The sequence below is a fragment of the Anopheles aquasalis genome, chromosome 2, assembly GCF_943734665.1.
Source record: "Anopheles aquasalis chromosome 2, idAnoAquaMG_Q_19, whole genome shotgun sequence".
Classification (NCBI taxonomy): Eukaryota; Metazoa; Arthropoda; class Insecta; order Diptera; family Culicidae; genus Anopheles; species Anopheles aquasalis.
In genome coordinates, this window is record NC_064877.1 from 64173147 (window position 1) to 64198146 (window position 25000).

The 25000-nt window shown below is 48.9% G+C and overlaps 1 protein-coding gene and 1 long non-coding RNA gene across 9 annotated transcripts in view; both read left to right on the top strand.

The window, feature by feature from the left end:
- The first annotated feature begins 741 nt into the window (after positions 1-741).
- Positions 742-25000, top strand: part of LOC126570595 (apoptosis-resistant E3 ubiquitin protein ligase 1) — a 32132-nt gene continuing 7873 nt past the window's right edge. For 3 of the 8 annotated variants that reach the window (XM_050228489.1, XM_050228490.1, XM_050228492.1), the window contains exon 1: positions 742-1101. In XM_050228489.1, coding sequence (XP_050084446.1) covers positions 837-1101 — 265 coding nt within the window. In that variant the 5' untranslated portion in view covers positions 742-836. Of the gene's footprint in view, positions 1102-2869; positions 3826-7779; positions 8532-25000 lie in introns of those variants that run through there. The other 5 variants (XM_050228493.1, XM_050228497.1, XM_050228495.1 and 2 more) reach the window with 4 other exon arrangements.
- Positions 20310-21202, top strand: LOC126570687 (uncharacterized). Its single transcript, XR_007607846.1, has 2 exons — positions 20310-20651; positions 20722-21202. It is a non-coding gene; the product is annotated as an uncharacterized LOC126570687 (long non-coding RNA).

Consider the following 25000-nt stretch of genomic DNA (forward strand, 5'->3'; position numbering starts at 1 on the left):
AAACGATAATATCAAAAGAAAATTCATTACAAACTATCTGGACCTGAACGATCGAACTAAAACCCCCCAATATTCTGTACGAGCATGCCTCTCAAATAAAAACCGGGAGCATCAAGAGAAGAGCAAAGAGGAAACAAACATTTACCACGTGTTTTTCATCCAAACAATTCTAGACCTCACTCTCCAGCAGGAAATGCCACAACAACCCAAAGGACTCTCTCCCACTCTCAGCGATTCGCACTCGCTCACTCTCTGAAACCTGATTTCTGCGAGCGAGCTAGTCCGCCAAGCATATTACATCCCCTGGCTACTGGAAGGGGGGCGCAAAGGGCGGCGAAAACCAACGGTGGGCTGTGAAAGGAAGGGCGGAAGAGTTGGCGATGGAAAATGGCAAACTAGATCTCGCCTGCCGCTGTCAGTCACTGTGGACAGTGAATTGGTGTTCCGCGAGTAGCGAGTGTGTGGCGTGATTGAAGCAACGATTGTTTTGCAATCCGGTCACCATCGCTCCGATGTCGTCGACAACAACGACGACGACAACGCTGCAAACGAGGCCAACCATCATGTAGTGAACGCATTTTCCAAGGGAACCCCCCGAGGCAGTTTGGCAGCGGAACTCCGTGATACCGAAGAGCGTGCTAGCGAAGCGAAGGATATACTTGGTGGTTTCGCAATCGATTGCTCGCACGGTGCTTCCGCGCTAACTGGTGGTCAGCAGGCCCTCTGGCTATCACTGTGAGTGCGTGCGTGCGTGCGTACGTACGTGCGAGTGTGTTTGTGTGTCTCGGTGACATGCTGAATGCGAATGCGGTGGAAACCCGCGGTTGTTCGAAGCTATGCTAGTGCGGTGCGTGAAGATTCTCGTAGCGGTAGTGCTTAGTTTGACGTTCACCATTTCGCTGTCGAAGCTAGTGCTGTGTTTCTGGAACGATTGGTTCAACGCGAATGCTGCCGATTACGAAATACTTGCACCGTACCCGGGCGGTGGACGGCCGGGACCGTTCGGGCCGGGAGCGGCACACCGGCGGCGCGCCTCCATCGTGGACGATTGGCTCGATCAGCATCAGCTGGGCAAGTACAAGCGGCTGTTCCGTGACCAAGGTGAGTTTAGCGTGCATCGATACCATTAGCATGCGGTGTGTGCGCGCCGAGCCTCGCCTCGACACTTAGAAGGCCTTGGGCGCAAGGCGCTGTTGAAGGATCTCTCCATTGCTGAACATTGAATTGAACTTCCGCCGATTGTTTGTCAATCGAAATTCGGAGACACATAATTCAATTAAAGGTTAGCTTACAGTTCGGCATTAACTGCTACTAGCGGTGCTGCTACCTGTTCCTGCTCTGGTGAGCGAACGTAGAACGCCTTGGTTCTGTCGGGAGCGGCATTGCGCATGCCACGCTACCAGAGGGAACCGCCGTCGAGACGGATCGCAGTTTGTTTACCAACCGACAAACCGCGCTCCTGCTTTCCGGCAAGGGATGACATTCGGCCGAATTTGTGGGATGAATATATATACACATCAACAAACAGTGGACCGACGGTGTGCAAACTGTGGCCAACTTTATGACCCCTAGCCAATTTCGGATCACGCAACAATCGCGCAACGGTTGTTGAGACTGTCTGGGAACGATAATTATAGCGAGCATTTATAGCCTACTGTCTCCGTAGCCTACAAGGGAAATTTAGTGGCCTACTTTGGAGGTGCGCGTGGAGATGCGAGAACCTGCTGCGTCACAGCAGGCGGGACGACCCTAGCGCCCGTATCGCTGCTTATCAACTTATCTTTTTTTCGGCAAGGCGCAAGATCAGGTGGTTGCGCTGTTTGAAGAAGTGCTATCTATACTTAGCGTGTACCGATGGTGTACCTGTGGTCTGTCCGTCATCGAGTGTAAGATGCTACTTAGTAGAACTTGATGTTAAAGTGTTTGGGGTTATTTCGTAAAGTTAAAGACGACTATCATATTATTAAGACTAAAATATTATTAAGCTGTCAAAATTATCCTTCGTGTTTCAATTTTGAATACTATGCACAAGTAAAACACGTTTTTTTCAATTTAAAACAAAATATAGTTGTAAATGTTGGACGCACGTAATTCATTGCAATTTCTTTATCATGGAGAGAGCTATACATCATTATTTACACTATTTTTTATCTAAAAATTTCTTTTCTTTTATGTTATAAAATGCCTTATATGCATAAACTGTAAAACCCAATTAAGTGCATTATTCAGAAATGAGCCTATACAGCTTTAGAAATTCTTGTTTATCTATTTTCTACACCGTTGCTTTGCAGTAAAAAATATTGAGAAACTTAACTATTTTGAATAGTTTGGCTTGATAGCCATACTTGCATTTAGCATTTCCACGGAAGACAAGGTTGCAAAATAATCTTCTTGGAGGAGTGCTTAGTAATTATGACGCTGAAAATCTATCGAAAAATACTGAAAATACAATTTTTAATGTCGAATCGTTAACCAATAGACTGAGATCATCAAATTTCTATGAAATAGTTGATCTTGCATTTTTCCCCGGCTTTCCGCGGTGACAATGAAGCAAATCTTGGCACCTACTGTACCCACCCACCGCTGTAGAGCACCGAGCCAACCATCCCTTATCTCTCGCTTTCGCTCGGTTTTCGCCAACTTTCTCTCTCTCTCTCTCTCTCTCTCTGTGGAGCACCGGGTTTTGCTTTGCTGCAAGAACCCTCTCCGACGATGCGACCCGCCTGTTCGCTCCAAAACAAAGCAAAGTGGCGCACGGTATCGGTGTGCATGGGGGACGGTCCGGGGTCGTGAGTCTGATGCCGATGCCGGGCCACGGCACTCTCTCGCACGCTCGCTGTTCAGTCACCATTCAGTCGTTGCAAGCAGCTCGTCCGGATCGGGACGGAAAACGGACCGCGGAACCGCATTCTCCAGCGACCAGCGGATCAGCAGCAGTAGCAGCAGCAGCAGCAGCAGATCCTCCCTTCCTACCCCCCCGGACCCCACACCTTCCCCACGGACCGTCAAAAACCGTTTATCCCTTGTCCCAGTGTCCAGCATCGAGCCCCATTTCCGTTGCCACCCTGATCAAAGCGGTCCGCAAACGGTTTGCTTTCCTTTTATTTTCCTTTTGCACCCTCTACCTTTGCACCCCCCTCCCATTGGGTCTGCACTCGCTGCAGGACACATTCCAGCCACAACCAGCCCCAGTCCCGTTCCATTTGGTCCCGTTTGATCCCTTGTGTTATCCTTCCATGCGGTCAACACCGTGGCGAGTGAGTGGCCTCTCCGTTGCTGCTGCAGAAGGGCAGGAAAGGACACATCGTCGCACCGCACCGTATCGTGAGGTCAGAAGAGTGAGACAAGATCCGCCGACGGGGGGCTTTCGTTCGGTTTCCGTTCCGCGCGCGCTATCGATGCAGTCATCTTCAGCGGTTCGCGGTGCTCGTGCTGCTCGTTGCTAGGGTAGCACGCTTCGATGCGAGACTGCTCTTTTCGCGGAGTCACAGCTTAGAGCTGGCGGCCAGAGAGCCTTGTCAAAACAACGCAGACACAGACACGCAACGGAGACGCGTGCAAGAACGCACGCACGCACGCGCGCCCTTTTGAAACCACTTTTTTGGTGTGCCTTCTTCCTACCACCAACTAGCCTGTGGTCTGGTGGTCCTGGTTTAACAAAAAAAAAAAAAAGAAACCGGAAGCGAACCGTCGTGTTAACGCGTTGTGATTGAATTATGGGAGTGCGTGTCGTGCCGTGACACTATCAACAAAACAACAACGAGTGTGCGCGTGTCACGGAAAGTGGTTTGCATTTCGTGTGTATCTCTTTGCAGTGTATCCCAGGTGCGCTATCGTGGCTGTTGCGTTGTGTAATAACAAACGAGGAAAAAAATGCTTTTCAAACAATAACAAAAAAAAAACCCAAAAATTAGGCTAATGGAATGCATGATAATCCGGTGATAATCACATCATCTTACTCGCACAGATACACGCGCGCGCGTGCACGCACACCACGCATCACAAACGCACGCATTTGCAACCGATACCTTTGATGTGCCTTCTGCTGTGGTCTTTTACCGCATCATCATCGTCGTCAGCATCCTTCTCACCATCATCCAGCATCATCACCGTCATCGGCATCGGCATCGGCACCAGCATCCTCACGCAGTGTCCTGTCTTTGTTGATAAATTTTCATTTAGCAAGCCGCAAAAAACCCCTCGTCGCAGCGGACGTACAGGAGGCTGAAATGGAGACGCCTGGTGGCTGAAAAAAGCGCAACAAAAAAAGAACGGCAAACGCTCAAACAATAACCGACAGAAAACCCCTTTTCTCTTTCTCTTTCTGTCACTTCCTCTCTCACTCGTTCTCTCTCTCTCTCTCGCGTGCTCCGTTTGTTTGTTGAAAATGTGTTTTCCTTTTGTCAAAGCCTGCTCGCGGGGCCGTCGCTACAAACGCGCGCGCTGTGAGATGCTCGCATCGTGTTTGTGCTTCTCGTGCACGCGAACGCACTGCGAGCGTTCGAGCATCACTGCTGCTGCTGCTGCTGCTGCTGTGATGAAATGCTGCGTGGAAAATTGTCAGAGAAATTGGTGATCCAACGGCAGTAGGCTGCTGCTGCTGCTGTTGCTGTTGTTGGCCTCTGTTTGATCCACTACTGCAGTGCCCTGTAGTCCCAAATCCTGCCCACACAACCACATACATACACTAGAACGAGAACGAGCACGTGCAGTGGAGCACAGCTTCGTCGTCGTCGTCGTCGGCGGAGATTCGCTCAGCATCGCTTCGCTCAACGCTTCGTTCGGCTTCGAAGGGAGATGAAATCACGCAGCACAAAATCACGAAACGTGTGTCTGCGGGAGGTTGGGGATGGAAGATGAGAGGTTGCGTCCGGTCTGGTACCGACCACCGTTTTCTAACATTAGCCCCAACGACGACGTCGACGACGACGACGCGGGTAAAAGCCATTGTGCAAACTCGATGCCTTCCTTTCTCCATTCAGCGTCGCAGCGCGCGAACTATCAAAACAGAGAAATTGATCTTTGGTTGTTTTTGCTTTTTCTGCGGGAGGAGAAAACCAAACCATCAGCGCACTGGTAGCCCGTGCTGGCTAATGATTGGCGAGAGACGAAGATGAAGACGGGTGCAATTTGTGCCACCCCCTTGGGCGGTCCCGGGCTTTGTCGCGCAAGCAGGCGATTGTGTGATTAATTGTTAAAGGCCAACCTCTCTCCCTGGCTGGCTGGCTGGCTGGCCGGCCGGTACATGTTGTCTTTGGCGCGAAAGCAAAAGTAAGCAGTGCCCCCCACCAGTAGGTTTTTCAACGACGCATCAACGCCTCACCGTGACACGATGAGCACGAGTCCGTCGCCGGTTGAATGATGTCTTTCGCTGAGCTCGAGTAGTGGTGGTTCTTGTGCTGTGGCGCACCGTCAGTCACTCAATCGAGACAAACCGGTGGGCAGTGTTTTTGCACTTTCAAAATACTGGTAGTCAGGGCTGCTATCATCATCCGGGGATACAGTAACCGACGACAGGTCGCGTACAGATCGGTCCAAAAAACAAAAACCTAAAAAATAGAACGAAAAAAAAATTTCCTTTTGTCGAACGAAGACGAAGACGCAGAGGAGTGATGAGCGAGCTAGACCGGCTTTGTGCCGTGGCCGTCAACACTCGATAAGGACTCGGTCGTTGGCCGACTTTTCACTAGATTAGCTGCTGATCGTTTATCTTAGCCTTTAACAGGGGGAGGGGGGATGCGCAGTATCAGCAAAAACCGGGAATTCCGTGATGGGGATTTCCCTCCACGAGCTCGTTAGCATTCGAAACGCGCCGAATGACGAGAAGTTGCTGGAGACATTTTGGTCGCACCCACTTAACGTCATTACAGCTCATTACCCGTGGGGCTGAGCAATCGAACGATTCCGTGTCGAGGACCCCGTTCTTTGGCAGCGGCGTTGCACAATGTCGATGCCGATGCTTTGCGTTCTCCACCAGATGTAATCAAGCACCGACCACCGACCGACGGACCGATGCGCGACCTCACTCTTCCAGCCGCCAAGCGGTTTTAAGTGGTTCGATCAGTTACGGATACCAGGGTTTTGATGAGGGTCATAAATTGCTAACAGATCGATTTTCACGCACGTGTCTTCGAGGGGACGTGCTGCGAGCTGGCCATCGCGGACACCCACCCGGCGTAAGGGGGTAACATTGCATAAGCCACCATTGGCTGTTATGTTCGGGTTTGGAATGTGTTTCCGTGATTCTGACGTTTGGAATAGGGTTGGCCCATGTCTCATGAAGTGAGATATCTTAGCATAAACCACTTTGATCAGGTTCCATTTGGCAAACGGTCTGCAGTTGCGTAATTTCGTGATGATAGTCGGTGGCTTGTGGATAATGGATCGCTTCTGGATTGCTGGCTTCTCTATTCCTGGTATGGAAAATTGTGTGGTTGAATGAGACTCTTCACTTTAATCACTATAACCAAATCAGATTAACTCTCTAGTGGAGTTATACAATAATCCGTCGATGTACGGGGTGCATCGTCAGGCGGTATTCTATGTTAAAATTGAATAACTCTGTCATTTTTCAACCGATTTTAGAAAATAAACCCCTTTTATTTAGGTTATTCTATGCCATTTATTGTGCCATACTCAAAATATGATATTGATCAAATGACCGCCTTCAGATGGCATACAAAAAGCGGCCCTTTTTCGGGCATTTTGCATTGTATTTGATAACATTTAGGGAGTTATTTTTGCAATTTCAGCTCTAATATTTGCTTTAAACTGTTTCATAGCCTTCAATTTGTTTACATAAACCTTATTTTTCAAACAGACCCACAGATAAATATCCAGTGCCATCATATGCGGCAAAGGAGGAAACCATCCATTGCACGATCGCAGTTTCACTATTGACTGATTATTTTTAATGTAAAGTTTGACAATTTCAGTCCGCTCTTTTAACGTGAAGTGATCCATTGCTAAAATGCCATAGACTGAAGTTTCAGAAACTGGCCTATTTGTTCAAATCGGCTGCAAAATGACAGAGTTATTCAACTTAAAAATAGGGTACCGCCTGATGGCGCACCCTGGCTACAATAATCCGGCCATGTAGCCTTTGTAATAATAATTTATTACGTGCATAGGCTACTATGATTCCTTAAAAAAAACAGCCATAGCTTACTAAACACCTTGCAAAACAAATCCAGATCCTTGTGAGCGTTTGTGTGGCTTACGATCTTCGCAACCTCTCCGATCGCATAGAGTCGTGAGGTCATATTTTAAATAGAAATGAAACACTTTTTATGCAACAGTGACCAAGTCTTTGCTAACTCTTGTTATATAATATCCCAAAACGTCCCTTTCCATCTGGATTCCATATGAAACAGATATTTGTTTAGGTGTTTAGAGCCATGAAAGATATCCTCTGAAAGATTTATTTCTTGTAGGGCATTTGCTTACCCAACATTTTATTTAATGTATCATAAGAGCATTGAGTTATTTATCATGAAATGTTCGAAAGTATTCCTGTATGTTCTGTGACATGTAGCAAACCCTTATAATGAATTCAGCAGCTACAGATTGGCCAATATTCTTTTATGCCGTCCGTTTATGCCTTCCCCTATCCCATCATCAACGCCATTTCTTCGCTTATTATTCCATTGCAACATTCACCATCAATTGCATTTTATACACACATCCTGCGTGCGTGCGAGCGTGCGTGTCTGGTTGCTTGCTCGGCGAGTGGAAGTGGAAGCGCATTTACATACGACGCATACTCTACATCCCTTCCAGCCACCAGTGGAACCCTCCATTTTATAGCATTTCAGTCAATTGATCCAACAACAAACACACCACTAACGGGCGGTCTTAACGCCGGTACGAGTGTCGAAACAAAAGTGTTCAATCGTTATCGAGACGGAACCGAACGGACAGGGAGCACACAGCGTACGCCATCGCCATTCGGAAAGCAGTAACAACTAGCATACTCTTGCTGTCTGGTTGCCTGTCAGCAAGGCGTGTATCTCGTGCTTGAGACAAACCAGCCAATCGAACATTCGAACAATGTTCCGTCGTGCCCAGTGGGTTGCTACATCCACAAACACCTTAAGCCAACAACGCCAACAACTTCAACAACAACACCAACACCAACGCCGCAGCCGTTTCGTGCTGCAATCGAAAGCTTTAACACACAGTGCATTGTTTCCGAAGCAATAGAAAAAAGGGGTAGTGAGATCGCAATCGTAGCGGGAACAAAAACAAGATCGATAGTGAAGTAGTTGATAAGAAGACAAACCAAACCAAACCAAATCCAAAAAACGCGCGCACAAAATCCGAGCAACACCGGAGAGCCCCAGGCCAGGAGTAGCCGTTGACTAGTTTGTGTGCACGCGTGTATGTGATAAGAAGTCGTGCAGAGAATCCATATCCTTGCGGAACTCCTCAAACACACGCACACACTCACTCAGCCAAGATGTGGGCTCCCGAATCGGAGATCAACTCGATTGCCTTCACCACAATGCGCCACTCGGTGTCAGCTTCGTCTGGTAGGTATTCTCAAGGCCAGACCCGCGGCCACGTCCACTTGGTGTATATGTATGTTTAGTTTGGTCATTAATTGTATGTTTCTGGTAATTTTCTTCTATGCACATGTTGGAATTGAAGATTGGTGATATACAGGGTGAGGCAAAAAAACTGCAACACAGTTAAAACGCCATATATTTTTCATTTTTGTTAGGATTTTATTGAATAAAACCAAAATATGTTGGGAATTTCATAAACTTTCAGAATCAGTTATTTTTTTTACGGTATGTTACTGTTGCAAACGTTCAACTGTTTATTCGTTATCCAAAGTTTCTACACGTATCACTCAAGTTTTACTAACGTTCCACCAAGTTTTCCTCACGTTCCACCAAGATTTTACATGGTGCGCCTTCGCGCGCTTCTCTCAGACTCCGCTACCGGCAGCACCAGCAGGACATTGGCCTCCAGTGGACGCTTGATCCAGGTGTGCTTATTGCACTCATACACAGCCGGGATCGAGCGTCATCATCGGCTGCCGGCAGCGCTCCCAGCTGCCGATGGCTGGCGTCACTTTTTTGTGACATTCTCCCCCGTAGTGATGTGCTCCGTAGGGCACGTCACTCCTGTTACCAGTGATCGGCAGGTCTAACTTGTCAGGCGTCCCTACCGAGGTTCATTAAGGTAACGATTCTAATCACCCAACATGTCGTTCTTAATGGCAAGCCTAGCGTGCAAGAGTGGAATCTTGCTCTAATTTCTAGCTAATTTTATCTCTTGAGTTCACATCTAGCGCAACCCTTTGTCCTGTTACGCTTTACAATAACTTTCGTTGTTGAACGTTCAATTGTCCACCTACTGATCACGGACGCAACTATTACTCTCTGTTAGTGATAATGCAGTAAGCCTTCATCCGCGCTAACGATTCCTATCATTACATGGTCTGTTTCCTGTCCCAACCCCTTTTGGCGAGCGGGATGCAAGTTCCGATGCATCGTTCACATACATTCGGAACCCGATTGGTCATACCAGGACGCGTATGTCCAATTGCGCACTGCGCGTGGACGCGCACTAGTTCCGGAAACCCGGTTGCGTACGCGATCTGGGTGAGAGGCGACAATCTTTCGAAGAGTTTCGCTCCTTCTAGCAATCGTATGCTGACTTCTGTGATGACAGCCAGGATGCCTTCGGTGCTGCTGGATGATCATTGTCGGTTGCGCATCAGGCGGATTGATCAACCACCGCAGGTTTGTCGTCGTTGGTTGCATCAACCGTTTGCTATCATCCTCCTCCTTCGATACTTCCTTCAAGCCGCGGGATGCCGCAGTGAATTTCGTACAGCAATCGCTGACCGACTCGAGCAGTTTCCGTCCTGGGTTTGTCATCTGCTGGACTCGGTGGTGATAGCGTTTGCGCACTCGGTTGAATGATGTTCTCCGTCTCGGCAAGTGAAGGTGTAACTTGACCATTGGAACGGTAACGGGGTGGTGTCTGGGTAGTGTTCTCGGCTTCTTCGTTGTTCTGTCAAGCCGATCTTTCGAATTTGAGAGCCATCCGTTGGTACTGGGCAAATCGTTTTCATTATCTTCGTTTGCAGTTTGGTACCATTGGCCCTTGGTGTTATTGCAGGGGGTGGAGCCGTCGTTATGTCGCGACGACGAGCTCTGCTCCTTCTGCTGCTGCTGCAGATGCTGCGTCTGCTGCTGCTGCTGCTGATGCTGCTCCCTCTGCTGACGCTGCTGTTGGCCTCCGCTCGGTCCGAGGACTACCGATTGTTGTTGCTGAAGGTAGCCATCGGCGCTTTCCGAGGGGTCGTGGCCAGTTGCATCAAGTTGGTCAAATGAGGTCCGCTGTCGCTGCGGCTGAGCCTCTTGATGCTTCTGCTCCTGCCGTTGCTCCCTCTGATGATGCTGCTGCGGCTGATGCTGCTCCCACTGCTGACGCTGCTGTTGGCCTCCGCTCGGTCCGATTACTACCGATTGTCGAGGCGGGTAGCTATCGGCGCTTTCCGAGGGGTCGTAGCCAGTTGCATGAGGAGCGCCAGAGGTAGCGATCGCTACACCCGATGTGATGACTGCCGACCTCTCCATGAAGCTCGATGTGTTGGTCGGGAACATCGTTACCGGCGAGGCGAATCTACTGGTGGCTGATGCATGAGCAATGGCCAAGTCGACGGCCTGTTGCTGTGCTCCATAGCCTCCAGTTACGCCGGGCCCATGGGTCTGGGTAACGGCAGATCTGCTAATGGTGTTCGGGTTGACATAGCCAGCATTTTTCGAGGTGTTACCGGCGTTCTGTTGCTCGGTGTGGCGCGGCAGGCGGCGAATCGTGGAGATCATGTTGTGTACGATCACCTCTGGCCGTCCAAACAAAGTCCGCAGTGTTGCTATGACTCCTGCTAGGTTAGAGGGGTGGAATAGACGATACCTTACCGCCTCTAACGCCTTCCCCTTCAGCGCCTTTTGGAGTCTTAGCAGGTTCTGCTCCGCACTGTACCCGCATATCGCGGTGGAGTTTTCGAAGCTTGCAATGAATATCGGCCACTCCTCAGCCAGTCCGGAAAACGGCGGCAGATCTTGGGGAACCCCTTGCCTCGCCGATATTTGGCTCTGGTTCAGCAGGGTTTGGGGCCACCCATGTTGGTATGTCGCGTGCGCCGTGGGATTTTCGAGATATGGCTGGTATGTTCCGACCGGAGCGGACAATGTCGGGTACGCCCGCGTTATAGGCGGCGGCTGCATATACGTTGCCGCCGGCGTCTGCGACAGCGTGCTGGGTATCGCATAGTGCGTCGTGGTGGTGGCATGGCGATTACCACCATTTGCCTGGTAAAGAGTGGTACCCTGCGTGGGTTTCGGGACGCCATGCTGCTCTGGTCCGCGTTGGTCGCCATGCTGTGCCCGGCGTCGTTCCATCGCCAGAAGCCGTTCATTGACCTCAGCGATCTTCATGGACATGTCAGCCAGCATGGTTTCTACGACACTCCGCTCGCCGTACGTTCGTTCGTTCGCAGCAGCCTCCGCGCGCCCTGGTGTTGCGAAAAGGGCAGCCGAAGAGTTCGCGAGGGGAGTCGGCGTCGTTCGCGAAGCGCTCTCGGCGGGTACGCCATTTTCTTCTTGCCGGTTCATTTCGCTGCTGATGCTGCAACGCTTTCCGCGCACTCACTTTAAATGCAGCACCTCGGTCGCAAAAACGAGCGCAAATAATAATGTCAATGTGATGATCACAGGTTGTGCGGATCACTTCTAAGTGGTCGGCCGCACTTCACTGTTCGTAAGCACTATCAAATCCAAATCGCGCACAAAAATCGGTTCGCGCACTGTTCAATCGCGTACTGTTCAAAACGCGCGCAGTGTTCAAATCGCACAACCGTATTCCTACGCAATCAATACTTCTACGAGTAAGCGTCGTGAAGCCTTGCGATTTACAATGTTCTGGCATCGCTCTTCCCTTGTACCGCGCTGCATGAGTTCCTGGCCGCCATGCTATCTTGTCATTTCTACTTTCCACAAGCCTCAAGGCCATATCTTTCGCTGTGTGTGCGCGACGCTCATCGCGCACTAACTGTAATTTCGCACACTTTGATGGCAATAAATGTCGAATAGCACACGCGCTATCGTGCTATGTACGAAATATTTAAATCAAACACAAGCTATGCGGGTCTCTTTCAATTTCAACCACACCACAATTCGTGGTCTATTTCCCACCGTTTAGTGCCGTGCGGATCACTAATGTGGTCGCCCGCGCGGTCACTCATCCAATGCAATTTTGTCGCACGCTATCCGTTATGAGGCGCAGTTCCTCATCACGGTAGTTCGCTATCGTGCGTACAGGAAGGTCAATTTCACCAAATTTCAATAACTATTACGTTTTCACGCTATGCACTTCTCACTTCTCGGCTATGCGGTCCACTTTCGGTGGTTCGCCGCGCAGTTCATCCGATAGCAGAAGCCCAATGCGACGCTAAGCTTTTGGCAATGATTGTTCGCCGGTACAAGGGCAAACATTCAATCACGAATAATCCATGCGCGAAGGCTTTACACAAATAATGTGGTCGCCCGCGCGGTCACTCCACGAACAAATTCCTCTGTCGCACGATATCCATCATGAGGCGCAGTTCCTCATCGCGATGATTCAACTATCGTGCGTACAAGCAGGTCAATAACTCGTGCAATGTCAAACACTTTCACGTTTTCAACGCTACGCATTTCTCTCTCCACGGCTGTGCGGGCCACTTTCGGTGGTTCGTCCGCTCAGTTCATCCGATCGCGCAGAAACCGTAAACGTTGAGCTTTTCACACGCGAACAGCTTCATGTTAAATAATGTTGCAAACGTTCAACTGTTTATTCGTTATCCAAAGTTTCTACACGTATCACTCAAGTTTTACTAACGTTCCACCAAGTTTTCCTCACGTTCCACCAAGATTTTACATGGTGCGCCTTCGCGCGCTTCTCTCAGACTCCGCTACCGGCAGCACCAGCAGGACATTGGCCTCCAGTGGACGCTTGATCCAGGTGTGCTTATTGCACTCATACACAGCCGGGATCGAGCGTCATCATCGGCTGCCGGCAGCGCTCCCAGCTGCCGATGGCTGGCGTCACTTTTTTGTGACAGTTACTTTTTGGAGGAATTATGGTTTTCAGACCGTGAAGAGGCCTTGCTTCGCTTGGCCGCAAGTGATGAAATTCTGAACTTTGTTTTCTTTGGTGAGAAACCATTCGTTATCCTGTAGCTTTTAAACGAAAAAAAAATAGGGGATTTAGTGAATGGGAAAAAATATGGGACTCAAAGCAACCGAGACATGAAATTAGCGTAAAGAAACATTTCACACTTCATTTCCATGTCTCATTGGCTGTCAATATCTATCGGCGCAAAAAGCGCAGGACTTCTCCGTTTGCGGTATTTTGAAGGGCAAGGTTAGACCTAAAAAATGACATAGTTTTGAACAGTTTAGGCAGACGCTTCTCTAAGAATGAGCCAAAATACCACAAAGCACTCTGCGGGCAACGAGCGATGGTTTCTTCTACCGTCTCAAGATCATAATTCACCCAAACAGTAACATACCATAAAAAACTGAACTGATTCTGAAAGTTTATGAAATTCCCGACGTTTTTTGGTTTTACTCAAAAAATTCCAAACAAAAATGAAAAATATATGGCGTTTTAAATGTGTTGCAGTTTTTTTGCCTCACCCTGTATCTGCAATGACAGTAGTGTTCGAAAACAAGAATGAAGAAACGATTTATCAACATTGCAACATACACCACATTGTGGATTTTGGGATCCATGGGTTATTTAACCATATAAATTGTTATTTCAAAGCTCTGAAATTTTACCAGTTACCTGGCGCCTCCATTACGAAGGGCGCCTCCATCATCGGATTTTGGCAACGGTGTTACATCATTTCGTTTTCCCAGTGCGGTGACCAGTTTTGAAATGGTATTTCCCTCTCTGGCCACGAACACAGGCACCGGTTGGGCTTTAGCGGGGAAAAGCAAATTAAATAAAGCCATGCACCTCCAAATTATGTGGAGAAATGGCCGTCGGACTGGTTGAAACATGAAAACTGCGGCTGCTGACTATCTGTTACTTTTTTTTGCAGCCTGCATACTAATATGAGCTTCAGGCCCCTGCTCTACACTAGTCAAACCCTTTGCGATCAAAACGTGCACACCCAAACACAAGGTGAACACCCAAGTGAGTCACCGTGGCGTCGATTCACCTATCACCGAAACCTCCCCAAACCACCACCACCATCCGCACCGGATGGACACATTCTGTAAACAGATGATCGAAAACGGAGGAGATTTGCTTCGCGATCACGGAAAGGGAAGATCACAGTAGGAAGTGAAAGGAACGAACGAGGAATTGTTTATTTACACGCGGGTGGAGACGGAAATTTATATCTATTTACTGATTTGTGCCCAGTTTGTGTTATTGGTATCGTTTCATCTTGTTCTTCTATCGCCCTATTCCACCGGGAAACACCCGGGGGGCGACACTGTGACCCGGTGAGAAAGAGAGAAATGAAGAAAGAGGGTGAGCAATCGACCAACTGTGCTGGCTGCTGGATAACACCAACCATGCCGCTGCACGCTGCTTGATTTATAGTCAATTAGTAGAGGGACGAGCTTTGCATTAATTGAAAACTGCGCCACCTGCTGGCTGGCTGCCTCTACTGCTACCGGATACACGACCAAAAGCAAGGAACAACAGGAACAGTTGCTCAACAAATTGCGATAATGCTGGGGCTCGCTTCCACCAGCACCACCATGATGCAACTCTCGGTAATCCGTCAACCAAGCGTTCCCGGGTCGGTGCAATGCAGAAGCTCCAGCAGCAAACTGGCGGCCTGTTTTACATGTTAGCTTCCTCCTTTCTTCCACACTTTTTTTCATTTCCATCTCGCCCTTCCCTTGTGTGCCCCAACGGACCTGGCAGAACTTTGTCACGGATAATAGAGAACCCAATCGCTTGTGTCTGCCTTTTGTGTCCTGACCATCCGGACCGACCGGAAGACCGGATGACAGATACACAGGCCGACGGTTCTATGCTTTACAGGACCGTAAACCGAGGCATGGTCCAGGGAAACAAGGATGTGTAATTGAAAACAGAAGCATGAGGCTCGTGCTAGAGCGAGGTGCACAACGATAAAGCGATAGCGATTGTGGAGCCTTTGGAGGAAGGATAACTCCCGGACTCGTTCCTGTTTGCCTCCACGACATTCCACAGCAGTTCTAGTTGAGAACCTATTTTATTGGTTTAGTTTTCCACCGTTTTACGCTCTGTATTTGCTGTGTCCATAGAAACAGAAGAGCGTCCATTAAATACTGTTCTCGCGAGCGGTTCTAGCGGTAATCGCCGTCGGTCGGGAATGCTTATCGCGTGGTTTCGCCTTTAACGCGACACTCGTTAAAAGTAAAATTATGGCTGGCCTGGCCTGGCCTGGCATGGCTTTGGGATAGATAAGCGGAGGTCGAGCGAGCGCTCCATTAGCTGCCGCGGATAAAGATGATCCCCCGAAGAGGAGAACCCCAAACCCCATGTTTAGGGGAAAAGATTTCTCGAACGATTCGCGCGAAAAGTTCCTCGATCTCTCTGGGCTCGTTGGCTGGGATTCGTGTTCCGTCCCGAAATTGTGCTCGGTGTTAATTGAATTCCTGAGGTCCGGAACCCCCATTTTTCACCATCATCATCATCATCATCATCATAAGGAGGGGATGGGATATTGGACTGAAGTCACGATGCCGGCTAACGACGAGCGTTTTCGGATTTCTCGGGACGCGCCTCGGGAGAAGATCCCGTGGTGAACGTAACAAATAGGATTCTTGGCTTCCTCCGACGAGGACCATCTTGAGGGTATGGCCCCTTTTCTGGGTCATAAATCATCCCGTAACGCGCCGGTGTGTCACGATGCGTTCGTGTTCGGTTATCGCACGGAAAGCGCTTCATCACACCGGCACCGCAAGAAGGATTCAACATTCCACCGCATCTCTCAAGCTCGAGCTGCTCGAGATGTCAGCTGTCAATGGCTCGGGGCTAACAATAGCCACTCCGGGCGGTGCTGTGGTTCCATTTCCCTCCCCATCTCCACGGAAAATCAATTTCCTCCAAGATATGTAATCTGTTCGCCCTTTCTGTTGGAATTTCTGCGTCGCCACAACTGCTGCTGCTCCATTATCAACCCTCGATGACCTTCACCACGCGGTGCGCGCGACTTACAGCGACTCGGGCCTTAAACCCCAAGGGAATTGGCTTCACGAACGGTCGACGTATCTATCGGTGACGCGCTAGACTTGGTGGCGCATACCATACCACTCCCTCCAACCTATTATCATCCAAACCCCTCCCTCAGGGGGAAAAGGGGGTTAAATGGATTATGCTCACGGAATGATTTCTTCGCTGAGCGAACCAGGAAGCGGAAGCGAATGGCCAGCAAACTTTTTACAGCGCATTGCGCAGTCGCCCTCCACCAGGCAGCGGGCTGCCTATTAGCTTGATTTCGACTTTTGTTATCTTCTGTTTCATTTTCTTTTTTTATTTGTTTCCCCGCTGCTGCCATCCGGAGGGGCCCGGTAAAGGGCACAAGGGCAGTTTGCAGGCTATTGTAACTCGCCACGACCAGGCCCACGAGTGGCAGTATAAAAAGGGCAGAGGTCGACCGGAGCGCTGTAACCTTGTAGACCACCATCACCACCACCACCAGGGCAGGCAAATGCAGGAAAAAAGCGACTCTATGAAACTTGTAATGAATATCGGTCAACGTTGCATCTATTAATGAATTCCGTTGAGTGTGGAAAGAGAGGGGTGTAGGTTCTTTTGTGGTCCTTTGGTTACCACGGAATGGCAGTGGATGTTACTTTGTCGAAAGGTATAGGCACTTGTCGTCGCTCGTGAAAGGGAAGGTTTTGTAAAAAGGATGACCAAAGAAGAGGAGAAAGAGAAGCAGAAGCAGAAGGGCAAATTCCACATAACGAGTTGGGTCGGTAGAGGCCGAAAGGCGCGCCGAGATCGCTGCCAATGTGCCAACCAGGACTGGCTATCCGTCGCCCCCCATTTATGATTCATGCAGTATTAATAAAGATCTTTATGAGGACACTACGGAGCCCATGTCCTCGGTTACAGACGCTGGGGCACACGAGCACACCACAGGAATGCCAAACGAGGTGTCGACGTTGAGTGGCGCCTAAATTCGCTCGAAAACATCGCCTACCAGGCGTCTCCATCGGGAGGCTCACCTCAGTGTCCACACGGGAGAGCACCATTCCGGTGGTTTTCGTCGAGGTGTTTGATGATGAATAATCAAACAATCCTTCCTGCCTTCCTCCCTACCAGTCTGTCCTCGTTTGGGGTGAAGCAATAAACACTAGAGGACGACACAAAGACACATACACCTCACCGGCCACCGAATGGCCAGTGAAACGAAGCTGGAATTAGGTTTGTTTATTATCCACGCGATCGCCGTGCGCGGTGCATTCCGTGCCGAATTTCACAAATGCCAAAAGCTCCCAACCAGCACCAGCACCAGCAGCAGCAGCAGCAGAAACAGTTCAACAAGTTCTCAGTTACACACCAAAGGCCAATTTTCGTTTTTTCTCTCGCCCTCCCCACCATTTCGCCATTGGCATTCAAATTGTCTTCGCACGCAAACGGCTCCGTGGTGTGGCTTTGTGTGGCCGGAGAAGGAACTTTAATGATTTGCATCCGTCTCACGGTACGCGGCCTGGCAGGTAGGCAATCATCGTGGTGGTGAAGGAGGAAAAGCGAGGAAAGCTCGCTAGACCTACGAACCGTACGCGACGACGCGATGGCGCAAAGAAATGGTGCAGGAAGTGAATTATTCAAATCACTGTAATTGGTGAGAAATGGGCCTCTGACGTGGTGATGGCGCGGTGGCGAAAGGGTTGCCGCTACGTTTGGGCGCCATTCGCTTTGTGCGCTCTAGGTCTAGCGCCCCTCCTAGAGCTAGAGCCGCAAACGCCCATTCCAACGCCATTACGCTGGAAACGACCTGAAATCATTAAACAATATTGCTCACCAGCATGCACTCGGCAGCTTTCCGGTTTTTAATCTGCAATTAATTTCCATCCATTGCCTCTGCCTCGGTCGGTGTTCAAGGGGTGAAGCAATTATGTCACTGTTCAATTTGTTCTGTAAATAGCATACAACCATACCATACCGTTCAAGCAGAGGTGGTAACTAAAGCAGGAATGTAATTGTGCGAAAACGAATTATCAAATTACAGAAATGTGTCACATTAATCTAATAGAAATTCGTCAGCATTTATTCTAATCAATTTATACAAACGTTGTATAAATTCGTTGCGACATTCGGAAATACTGATCAAAAGCAGCCTTCTTTCCATCGCTCATTGGTGAAGAAATGGGGAAAATTTTCCGCACGCAATGCTTAAAGTTTTCTTCGTTTTATGACCCGGAGCAGAGTCCTGTTCAAAGCGATATGACTGACCTTCGTGCAGTTTGGAAGCATAAGGAAAGAAATGGTTCTTCTAATGCTCCGTGCTAATTTTTATTTGGATTCCTATGAAAAGGAGGAACAATTTGCTTTTTAGTGACACATTGGCCACAACTCTGTCATTTTTCAATTAAATTTTAGAAAATAATCCAGTTTTATTTAGGTTATTCTATGCCATTTTTGTACCATACTCAAGCAAGCTGATGATGTAAAAAATATTCTATCGATGTAAAGTAGTAGTTTTCAAAAATGTCATCACCTGCTCTAAGATACATCAGACGAGTGTTAGCTGCACGAAGGTATTCATTTCCTTCTAAAATAGATAAACTGTTTGATAGTTTCGCTTCACTGTCCGGCGAATGCCATAAGTTTACTGAAGAACATTCCTCACAAAGCAAAAGCAAATTCAATTTTAACGTGATAAGACGTCGAAGAAGCAAACGCGCCTTCAGGAGGAACTAGTCCTTCCAGCAACCTCGGTCAAGTGACGAGTCGCGCTGCCAAACACAACAAACAATTCATTTTATGGCACCCGATGGTAAAGGATTCCAACTAGTTTTGTTTTTGTTTTCTCCTTTGCCAAGTTTATTGTGATTACTTCCCCGTTTCGTGGGTTAGTTGGTTGGTTGGTTGGTCTGCGCTTCACAGCAAATTGTCAAACCGTCCATCCAGTCCTTTTTGGAGGTTCCGTTCGGATCGGCTTTTTGTTTGGCCGAAATGGCCATATCTTCGCGTAACTTTACGTCACCGATCAACCGTCGGTTCATCGGTCGCCCCTCGTCGGTGTGCGATTCGTGGTATTTCGAGCGCGGAAAAGCCTCACAGCCTGGTTGGAGTTAATGGGCTTCGGCAAGGCTGTCCTGTCTAGCCACGGTGGCGTCTAGCGTTTTTACGATACTCCTGTCCTGTCCTATCCTGTCACCCTGCTTTTGGGGCGCCTCTCAGCTTTATACGGCGGCGGACTCGTAAAAAAACCGAAAAGCTCAGCTTCGTCCGTCATGGTTGGCTGGAGAAGGCTTGGACAGAAAGGATAAGGGCACAATATGGTGGAAGAGTTCTTCCAAAGGTCCATTCACTCTCGAAGAAGAAAAATAGGAAGGGAGAGCGAAAAACAAACCCACGAAGTGTATCCTCTTCAAACTATTCGATTTATATGCATTAGATAAGATACGTTATTGGCCTTGTTCTTCCCTTCCCATACCATAGCTGGGCACAAGACGAGCAAGCGCCGGTGGTTAAACGGTTCAATTGCGAATGAGCCAACCATCACGTGGTGCGACACACGGCCACAGATCGCGGAGTTCGCGCAAAAACAAACCACAAAAAACTCGTTCGTTCGTTCGTTCGTTCGTTTCGTAATACATATTCACGATTTCTCGTGTGCCGTGCCCGTGGACAGCTCGGTAGCTAATCTGCCGCTGACATGCAAAGCACACAGCCCTGCCCCACTCGCCGTCTTCAGCAGACACCGCAGGCGTTTATGCAAATTACATGAAGCGGGCTATTAATTAAGAATCGAGCTTCATACGCGGCAACTGCGAGGTGACGCGCCTGTGGCTTGGATTGTACGCTGTCGCCAGCTAGTAACTTCGTCAGCGCGCGTGTGGCGAAATTCCCACACCCTTATGGCACCGTGCGCCACTCGGTGTGCCGTCTCGTTGGCTCTTCAACAAAAAAAACCAGCCTGCTACTGGCACTTCCGCACCGGAGGGTCCGCCCGGGCGTATCGTAACCTATCGCCATCGTCATCATCATTTCCTTTGCGAGTGCGAGATAACGGGCTGCATCAATATTATCATTTCTATATTTAAATCGTCTTATCATCAGGCCCATACCTGGTTGGTGATGTAGTCGTCGCTCCTCAAGTGGCCGCGCGTTGGACAATGACGAACTCACTTGGCTGGCCAAGTGCTAAATTCTGGAACGTCATGAACGCAATCTACGACTACGATGCAGTAGGCTTTAGCACGCATCGTGTGTGCAGCGCCCGGCACCCGGCGATCTAGTAAACAGTGACAGTGGCGTTGGCAATAAACCTCTTTGTGTTGCGATTCGTTTATATAAATAAAACGCCCAATCGCTCTAGGTGGTGCAATCCAGGAACTGTTTTACTTCAATTACAAAATCGTCGTGGAGTAAAGAGACTGGCCGCTGGACCATTGGCAGCTTCGGTAATAAAACACATTTCATCGCGAGCAAGAATTGCGCTCCCGTTGCCTCAATAAAATCATTATCTTTCAGCGGGCTTTCCACTGCATCGGCCATCTTTCCGATTAAAGTACAACGTGTGCCACGTGTGCCACTAGATTGTGCCGCATTATTGTGAACCCACCCGCACGCCCCCACACCCACACGAGTTCTAACCGGTTCGAACCGAGAAAAGCTGAAACATCTGTGTCAATACACGACGGGACGGGAGCAAAGCCAGAACGCGTGGATGGCTGCCAATGCAGCATTGGTCGGCCCTTCTCCGCCTCCCGAAAGCCGTCGGTGAAATCGTCGTTCAGTCTTTTCACCGCTTTTGCTCCGCTCGTGATGCTGCACGAAGCTGCGAGCCTCCTACACGAAGCGAATAGCTGGCTGTGTCGACGTGCTGGCAGCTAGCCAAGTGAAGTGGGCAACCCTCTGCCAAAAACCTCTGCAGCTCGGGGTGTGAGGTGCGATTAGAGCAATAAATGTGGACGAGTGCTGCTGATGCTGCTGATGCTGCTAGCACAAGGTATCGACAGAAGTTTGTAAAATATTCAACCAAATGATGGCAACCCTTCCCCGGCGACCCTCTGCTCGGAATTTCATAATCAAACCCCGGTAGCCAAGGGCTAGGCTAGATCCACACCACAGATCCATACTACGCCACCAATCCTCCCCTCCTCTTCGGTGCTACCAATGGTTGCTAGAGATGATGTTTTGGAAACCCCCGTTTTTGAAATGATGCCAAGCTGTCTGCCAAAGCCTGCTGCTGCTGCTGCTGGTGCTGCTGTTGCTGGTAGTGACATCAAAAAGCGCTTGCTCAACATCACCACCAAACGGGAGAGCAATCAACACCACCATCGATCACATCACAGGAGGCCCCGCCAATCTCCGTTGGCTGCCAAAAGCTGCTTCAAACACACACCGGTCCAGGAGGATGGGCCACTAGGGCCGAGGTGGAAAACATTTTCTGCAATTCTTGCCAAACTAGATTATGCAACCAACGGGCTCAAGGTCACTGTCGTGTTACAGCAGCAACCATGGCCAACTGGATCAGGAAGAAAAAGGGGAGATTTTCGGCGGTTTTACTCCACAACCGTGCCGTGGTCATCCGTGGGTGGTCACCGGACATCCGAACGAGTCCAAAAGGTCAAGTCACGGTGTGGGTGCTATCGCTGCAACGAACTGCAACGAATGCCAGCGCAAATCAAGCAAAAAGCCACAAGCATTACATAAAGTGGACTGCCGGGACTTAAGTAACATCGATCGACGTTCTAATCCCGGGCTGCAGCATGAAAAAAAAACGGGGCTGAACATCAATCAAACTGAGGGAGGGCGTTGGAAAATCGTCTTCTATCGCCACCGGATCCCGTGGCCATCGCCATCGAATGCAATCGAAATTAATCATACTTGAACCACCAGCAACTCTCTTCAGTATGGCTTCCTTCCAGCGAGCAAGCGAACGTTGCGCTGCGCTACGCCGCGCTGCGCTGACTCATACTCAAGCCGTTCTATTTATTTCCCCGCTCCTCCGCGGCCACCAGCACTCTTCCCAGGGTGGATACAATGTGTGTTCCATTACATTACTCCTCACCACCTCACGGATTTCCATTGCTAGCAACCCGGGGGCCCGCTACCACGTGGCATTGAATGCGTTCGTTTGCCTTTGGTGCAGCCAGGCCAGCCCCCCTCTACATCCATTTTAAAACCAGCATTCCTCAACGTTAATCCCCGGGCAGCACGAAATTCATTTTGCAAAATGCCAACCCCGCGAACTGGACCCAGAGTGGCCCTGTGAGTGAGGTGAAGGAAAAGTTATTTGACCGTGGCACCACGCGATCGCTATCTCTCAATCTCTCTATCTTGGCGGCTTCCTTGCTCGCTGCACAAACCATCTTGCTTGCACCAGCAACCCCTTCGGCGTGACAGCGGGCCCCTGGTACCCCTCTCGGAACGGAACCTTCAACTTTGGCGCGAGCATTAGTCTTGGGCACGCCAAATGGGACGAGTTGCTGCTGCTGCTGCTACTGCCGCTACTATTATGCTCGCTTTTTCCTCGACTCGACTTGAGCAGCGCTGCTGCTGCCGGGGCCAAGTAAAGATTGAGAAATGTCGAGCCAAATGCCTTGCTTTATGAGACACTTGTTGTTGGTTCTCGTGGGCGCGGGAATGAAATGCCGTTTCCACTTGGAAGCAGGAAACAGGAAGGTCGTCCGGCCCAGCAACGGGGAAGCGCATGAATCGATGAGAAGTCATTACTGACGATGCCATCGGGTACCACCGGGGCTCATCGCTATCGGTTTCCATCGCCTGGTTGCGTTTGGGGTTTGCGTGACAAACGCTCGCACACGCGCGCACACAGGTGTGTTCGCCATGAGGGAGGGGCGATCGAAAGATTATCCAAAACGAGGACGAACCAACTCCTTCGGCCGAAACAACGCAGGAAGAGGAACGCAGCAAGGAACGTCAGCGGCATTGGCACGGGGCGTTCTCGAACGATCACTGCGGTTGGTTAGAACAACGAACTTAACCTTGGAGTGTGTTGGCTGCTCACAGCATGGTGAAATGCGCCGCCGTTATTGAATTTTGGCTTTGTCCGGAAATGAGTTTCAAAGGAAAAACATTCCAACGCAACGCAGCGCCATTCTGTTGCCGTTCTAGTGCTCGTTGGTGTGTCTTTTCGCTCTCGTTTGCTAATATCACATTTCAGCCCAGCCGTTTCCGGACCATTCAACACGTACTCGGTCGTAAGAGGAGCGGAGATGGTACGTGAGGCATGCTGTAAACTATTTCCATTGGCACGCAATCGCACGCGCCCGGGGCTGGCATCTTATGGCATTTAGTAATGGAAGCTACTGCTCAGAGGGAAAAGGGGTTTACGGGATTTCTTTTCGTCTACCACGAGTAGCAGAGTGCAAAAGAGAATTCCAACTTAAAAAAACTGATTTATTATCAAATGTTTTCATATTCTTCTGGTGGTTTATGAAGACTGGAAGAGAAATTCGATGCGGATTTAGTGTACAGAAATCCATTAATGTAGCCCAGTTCAGCCTAGTGCTATACACCGAAACAAGCGGTAATCGCATAAAATTTTTATTGAAGGTTACGGTGGGCATGCTCTCACTGAAACACAGTGCCAATTGTGGTTTAAAAAATTTAAAAGTAGTGATATTGATGAGAGAACCAAAAACCAGCGAAATTAATAGAAGTGATCAAATTGCAGGCCTTATTGGCCAAAACGGTTACTAACGACCATTAAAAGCAACAATTAATCAATTTCGATCGTGACCTGTGTAAAAAAAACAACCAAAATATCAATTTTACTCGATGAAAATGCTTCGCACCGCGCGGAATATCGGCTTAGGACACGGTAAAATTGGTAACAATTACCACTTGCGACTAACTCACCAGACTTGACTCTATCAGATGAACATTCATTTGCTTCGTTGGGACAGGTAATGGCTAAGCAGCGCATCCATTTTTACAACAATTCCATTTTCCAAGAAAAAGCGTTTTTTCGCAAATCAAATAGGTCGGTTTCATATGCATACACCTGGTAGTTGGGTTCAAATTGATTACTTCTTTGCAATAATCATGACTATTGACCGCTTCAATCGATTCTAAATGCTCATTCTTCAAGCCCACGCTATTTTTGGATTCAACATCAACTTGAAGTGACATGCTTCTACCTTTCAAAGCAATTTATTTATGAAGTTGCGATTGCGATCCTTCGCTCAGTGGAAGCCTAACTACGTACGTCCTTGACGATGGCTTACGTATTATTTTTTTAATAGCGTTTAATTTTATCTTTTCTTGCTAAATGGTAACATTGTGATAATGTTACGGACCAATTCAATAAAGTTTAGTACATTTCGCCGCCTAATTACGTTTTTTTTTTTAAACAAAAGCCACGTTTTCAAAGTCGATGGCGTTTTCAAAGGGATGGCGATGACTTGGCACTACTTATCTGATCTTTCTAAGTTGACAACGGTTCATCCGTATGCTATTCATTTATTCCATGTAAACGATCGGAAACATCGACCAACACTGGATCCATTTTCAAGCATCCTTAAGCTGATCATTTGTTTGCATACCACGGTCATTACATTCCGTTCCAGAACGGTGTCGCAAAGCGCATTCCCTCCAGGCCTCCATTCCGTAAAACAAATTACAACCTGCAAATGGTAGCTTGTTGGCACCAAAAGCGTCCATCCTTTTTGTGTGTCTCGTTACGTGCCGGCGTTACGTTTAATCATTGTTAAGTGAAAGCATCACGATAAAAAGAAGAGGGAAAAAAGCACATTTAGCATTCAAGATGCGCCATCCGATC